Below are 6,151 nucleotides of genomic sequence, written 5' to 3'. Positions count from 1 at the left end.
ATGAACCTTTATTTTCTGACATTACTATAAATCACATTGCATGTTAAATTAGATCTACTACAATCAAGAGGTTTTGTTACAGATTTTAAGTGCGACAGGAACAGAACCTTAAAAGCCAACGCATCAGAAAGGGTTTAAAACAGCTCCTTTAGCTCCTGTGTCATTCCACGCTGGCGAAAAGACTTGCTGAGCTCTACCAGAACAGGGTCTGGCCACAATAAACTTTTGAAGACCCAGTTTAGCATCCCCTAACCCCTTTAGTTCATCTCTTTCTGGTGCAGACCTGTATTCTATTTTACACCGTCACCTCTGCACCTGACTACTGGTCTTCCTTCTAAGTAGCTTGTCATTGGCTTTGGTATAAACTGTGTTGCGATATTTACAAATTGTTATGGCTTAAAGCGTCTCCAAATGCATAAATATAACTTTCTATAAAGCAGGTAGCATAACACATTCATAAAATAAGAGAAGAAATCCTTTAGAATCTTTTTTTTAACTTCTATAAATCTAAAATACTGAAAAGTGAGTCTAGATGCTAAAGAAGAGCATTACATTAGTTATTTTAGGACTATCCCCTTACATGATTTCCCACCAGTGAAAACAGAGAAAAAAAGTTATTTTGTTTTCACCTGAGGTTTTCCTTTAAATAGTTTTTTTAATACCTGAGATTGATAGTTTAGCTCAACTACAACCCCATGAAATAATTAGATTGTTGCTCTATCCAGTGGGGACTTACTAGATACCATAGTCCCTTAGATACTCCTCAGGAGAGGACTTTGAAGGAGGTGACGCGTGACGCAGCGTCTATCTGGCACATCTCCACCGACTGATCACTGTCCTCAGAGGAGGTGCTGATGAACCAGCCGGGGTACTTCACTGACTCGAAGGTGTACAGAGACACCATGCCTCTCTTGTTGAAAAGGAAGCGAACCATGTCTTCTTCTTTGCTGATCTCCTTTAAACGCTCCTCGCTGCATTCCTAACAGACACAGAGAGGAGGAATATTGAAAGAAGGTTGTGGGAGGTCTGATGGCATTGAGATAAATGTACAATTTTATTTAGTTTTTATTAATCATGCTATGCAGGCTGGCTGAGTCAAAATGTACAACTGAAGGACACGAGCAGGTTGACAAAAGGGCGCCCTCTGTTTCTTTACAGTTAAGCCCAAAATTAGTCATACCCTTGGCTGATTAAGATTTGAAATTATTTTCACCAAACCAAGAACTAAAACTTAATTTTAAAGCAAAAATCATTTGATAAAGAGTAACTTTGTGTTTCATTGCGAAGCTGTCCAATAAATCCTTTTCAAGGATAAAAAATATGACTGTTTTAGGATTTTGGGTTTACCTCCAAGTTCAGCAGAACTTTATCATCTGTCTTAGAGCAAGACATATGCAGGTCCTTGGTGACTGATAAGAGTACAACCATGCAGTCAGCACTGGAATTGGGGGGAGGTCCGTAGCTGGTCATTTCAAAGCTCACTGGATAGAAGAAAACAAAGACTGAGGGTTATTAATGCAGAAACTTTTACTGCAAATCTCAGGGAAGTGAAAAAGTTTGTTTGCATAATTTATCTGAAATAAACAACAAAATATGGATAGGCATTCGCACATCTTCCTCAATACTCTGGAGAAGCACCCTCAGCAGCAATCATGGCCTCAGATATTCTTGGGCATGCCTCTACCAGCTTGGCGCATCTGTTTTCAGGTATTTTCTCCTGTTTTCTGCAGATCCTCCTAAAGTCAGTCAGACTGGATGGTCACCAATGCTGGGAAGCCACCATTAGCTATTTCCAGAGATGTTCATTTGGAATTAAGTTCAGGATCTTGTTGGACCGCTCAAGAACATTCTTATGCTGCTCCTCCAGCAGCTCCTTTGCTATGTTGGCTGGATGGGTCTATGTCTGCTAGTTGCAGAGGTGTCTGGGTTCCAGAGCCCTCTGGAGCAGGTTTTCCTTATATTTGCCTGGTGTTGTATTTGCGCGGTGTGGACAAGTCATCCAGCAGCTGCTAAATAAAAATATCCCCACAGCATAATACTCCCACCTCCTTGCCTCGCAGTACGTACGGCAAAAACCAGGTGATGGGCAAATGCCCGTGCTCCTCCAGAAATGGCATTAGGTGTTCTGATCAAAATGTAGTTTTCTTCTGGTCTGACTGCCTCTAAGGTTTATTTCAGCAAAATCTAAGCAGGCTGCTATCTTGATCTAATCTGCTATGAGAGCATATCTCATGTTCAACCCTGACTGCTGTCTCAGTTCCACAGAATGATGCTGCCACCACTGCACTCCACTCTAGGCATGGTGTTGACCAGGTTATAATCAGAGCTTTGTTGCTTCCAGACATGATGCCTGGTATTCAGGCAGCACAAATAAATCTCCTTCTCCTCCTGTGGTGAGATAGTCCTTAAGGTGGCTTCTGGGAACTGCAGACAGGCTGACATGTGCATTTTACGGAGGAGGGGCTTCTCTGTGGCCACTCTGCCATCCAGGCCTTATGGTAGGTTTTCAATGATGAGTAACCCATTGATTTACAAATGCATCACTGGGTTTGTCTGAACCTTTAAAAACAAATCTCACTCTATAAGCAAAAGTAGCTTAATTTGCAAGTACTCAAAGAAATCTGTTTGTGGTCTTTCGTTACCTTTGCAATCACCGTATCCGCCTTTTAGAATGACGGCCTGCAGCTTTGACCGCTTTAGATTAAGGATGAAATCTTTCTGGTTTTTATCACACAGCGTCAGCTGTTTCCAGCAGCTGAAACGCTGAAAGGAGTTCCAGCATTTGTGAAAAACGGTTTCTGTGGAGAGAAAGACGACACGCTCTTAGTAGCTTTCACAAGATGGGCGTATTTTTCATTTTCCCACAATTTAAGGGCTTCCCCTGTGGTGGTGAATGGGGTTTGATCCATCATATTGTTAAATGCAGTACTTTATATCTCTGCAAAAGTAACATATATCACTGCAAAAAGAGGATCTGTCCGCCTCATCTAAATGTAATGTCTTGTGGCTGGTTGGATTCTGAAACCTCCAAACATCCTGTTAAAATGCAGTTTATGAAAATGTTGCAGGAGTATTACTACCTACCTTCCACCACACAGTCCATGATGGCGCTGCAGAGCTCATAATCGCTGTCAAACTGAGACAGGGACTTTTTCAGCCTGTTCGCAGCCAGCACCAGGTTAGCTACACTTTTCATGGTCTTCCTGTTGTGGGTAACCCTCAGGTCCAGGTCACTGCTGAGCTCAAAGATCTCAGTCCTTACATCCTGCAGAAAAGAGCAAATACAAACCACACCAGCATTACCTTCTGTTTTGAAGCACCGCTTTCACTTCACCGCAGATTTGAAACAAATTGACACAGGTGAACATCCAGGGAACTGATGTGGATATAGTGGACTTTTATAAGTATCTGGGTGTTCACCTGAACAATAAGATGGAATTAAGTCTTTTGGAGTGTGTGGGGCGCTACTGAAGACCTTCTTTGACTCTGTGGTGGCATCAGCCACTTTCTATGGTGTGGTCTGTTGGAGCAGCAGCTTATCTGTAGCTGAGAGGAAGCGGCTGGATAAACTCATTAGGAGACCAGCTCTGTCCTGGGATGCCCCCTGGACCCAGAGCAGGTGGTGGGAGACAGGAGGACTGTAAGAAAAATCACATCACTGGTGGACAATGTCTCCCACCCCATGCAAGGAGCTCGAGAGCTCCTTCAGTGACAGACTGCTGCATCCTAGATGCTCCAAGGAACATTTCCGCAAGTCCTTCGTCCCGGCTGCTGCCAGACTTTATAATCTCAGCTGCTCCCAACAGACATTGTAACTGTTTACATCATGTAAATGGTTGCACAGGTTCTGATCCAACCATTAATTATTTACACTGTTCCCAGGTGCTGAGGTAACTTGCACACACCTTATCTACTTCGGGATGCTGCTGTAATATTATGCATATTGCATATTCTATGAATGTGTTCTAATCGGGTAACACCTTTCTCCTGCCAAGATATAAAGTTGTCATTCTGAAAGATCTTTGGTAGCTGTCCATTTCCCCATAAAGGGGTTTTAGGGGAAAGAAAGCATTCTATTTTATACATTTTATGAAGCTTGTAACTAATTTGGATTCATTGGATGATTAAATGAATATGGGTTGCAGTTTAAATTTAATTTTTTTCATATTTATACAATACATTTATTGATGTATCCTCTTTCATCTCTATTGTCTCAATATTGAGCCATGAGGGAGAAGTCATCTCAAACATCTCTGCTAAGAACCTAAATTGAGCAGCATAATAGTACATCTGAAAATTAGGTGAGCTTCCAACCTCCATCCTCATATTCCGCTGATAATTTATCCATACTTAGTCTTGCACTGCCAAATACATTTTTTTTTTCAAGAGAGGAAAAGAATGCTATTGGGACATGTATTGGAAGTGACTAAAACATGTAGAAACCTAGGGAGGATATTCATTTCTATGACACTGATTCTACCAAATAATGTAAGAGGTAGTCTGACAGGATTTCTGAAGTGTATTTAGTTTAATGAAACCTTAAAGCTCACCGATTCAATGCTTCATCTTTCCTAAAAGGTGATTCAGTTAAAGTGAACTTGGTGATGTTTACCTTAATGTCTTCAGTATGTAATAAAGTAAAATGGTCTAAATAAACAATTGTTTATTTTACAAATAGGTTTGATTATGGGAAATTTGAACTGATATCCCTAAAGAAACCTTTAAATCCTTGCATTCTGTCAGTCGGTCAGCATGTTTTTAAGGAATCCCTCCTCCTCCCTCCAACTATCAACCCTGATGGTGGACAGTTTGGTCTCGTTGTGTGCACAGTGCTGAAGCTGGATCAGGTAAAGCAAAGGAGCAGATCTGTCTGAGGAGCTCAGAAAGAAGATTCTAGAGATACATAAAAGTGAAGGCCGAAATAACAGCTTCATGATGTGGTCATATTAGTATCAAAAATTAAAAGTCCATGGGACTGTAGCCAACTTCCCTGTAGCGGGTGAAAAAGAAACAAAACCCGATGTTGATCCGACAGACAGTGCTAATTGTAGAAAAAGAGCAGAAGACACGACTCAAAACCATTCAAACCGGGAGCATTTTGTACTATGATGAGCCATGGAAGACTCCACATTTGACAGAAAAACACAAAAAGAGAGATTATCACTGACCAAAATGCTGGCTGATAAACCCCAGCCATTCTGGGAGAATTTCCTTTGGGCTGACTCACGACAGTCCAAAGGAAATAGCAAAGCCTCAAGACTACCAAGGCTTCCTGAAGCCAAACATACTCTACAGACTCTGAAAGCTCCACCTCAGTCCCAGGTCCCAGGTTCTCCAAGAGGATAATAAGCCAGAACAAAAATGGCTTAGAATGAGACACTGGACTGTTCAGAAATGGCCTTTAATGACCCCTCCTATCAGAATCCTTCTGAACAAACATGGGTAGATCTGAAAACGGCCGAGTGGAGACTTCACCCTTCAATCCTGACACAGCTGGAGCTGATTTCCCAGGAAGATGGAGCTACCTTTTACGTTTGCAAAGGCAGACGTCTCATTGTGAAGGACAGAGATTGCTTGTTGGCAGGGAGTGCTGCAGAAGGTGCTGCCACACAGTAGCAAATAAAGGGTACTTTTTTTCTTGTTCATTCCATTTTCTTATGGGTAAGTATGAAATATTAAGGTGAAGGACAGTTAGTAGCACTGTTGCCTTGCAACAAGAAGGTCCTGGGTTTAAATCTGTTCATGGTGTCTTTCTGCATAGTTAGAATGTGCTCCCAGAGTATGCATGGGTTCTCTCTGGGTATTCCTTTCCCCTCCCACTGTCCAGATACGCGACTGAGGTTAACTGGTCTCTCTAAACTTCCCTTAGGTGTGAGCGCGTGTGTGGATGGCCTGTGATTGACCGGCGATCTGTCCAAGGTTTACAGCAAAAGCCTTACATTAAGTAAGTCTTAGTGTGGCCATCAATGCTGCTACACACTACATAGAATAGTTATAAAAGACAAATCTTACCTCCAAGTCACTGAAGGGAAATGTGTACTCAGCTGAGCTAATGGCAAAAAAAAAGACATCAAATATGTTAGTGAGGCATCGTACTTCACGTCAGCACAACATCCAGTTTACTATTCAGTCTGGTTTATACATCATTTGG

The 6,151-nt window shown here is 41.8% G+C and overlaps 1 protein-coding gene across 1 annotated transcript; it reads right to left on the bottom strand.

Annotated features, from left to right (window-relative positions):
• On the bottom strand, positions 1–6,095 carry LOC105915597 (interleukin 1, beta; the record flags this gene model as incomplete). Its single annotated transcript, XM_036133451.1, has 5 exons — positions 1–979; positions 1,348–1,481; positions 2,643–2,798; positions 3,085–3,265; positions 6,013–6,095. Coding segments are annotated over 5 exons (770 nt in total), but the record flags the coding sequence as incomplete, so codon positions are not given.
• Positions 6,096–6,151: the final 56 nt, after the last annotated feature.

This window comes from Fundulus heteroclitus, unplaced genomic scaffold (genome assembly GCF_011125445.2).
Source record: "Fundulus heteroclitus isolate FHET01 unplaced genomic scaffold, MU-UCD_Fhet_4.1 scaffold_626, whole genome shotgun sequence".
Classification (NCBI taxonomy): domain Eukaryota; kingdom Metazoa; phylum Chordata; class Actinopteri; order Cyprinodontiformes; family Fundulidae; genus Fundulus; species Fundulus heteroclitus.
Note: the sequence above shows the minus strand (reverse complement) of the source record. Positions and strands in the feature narration are given on the sequence as shown.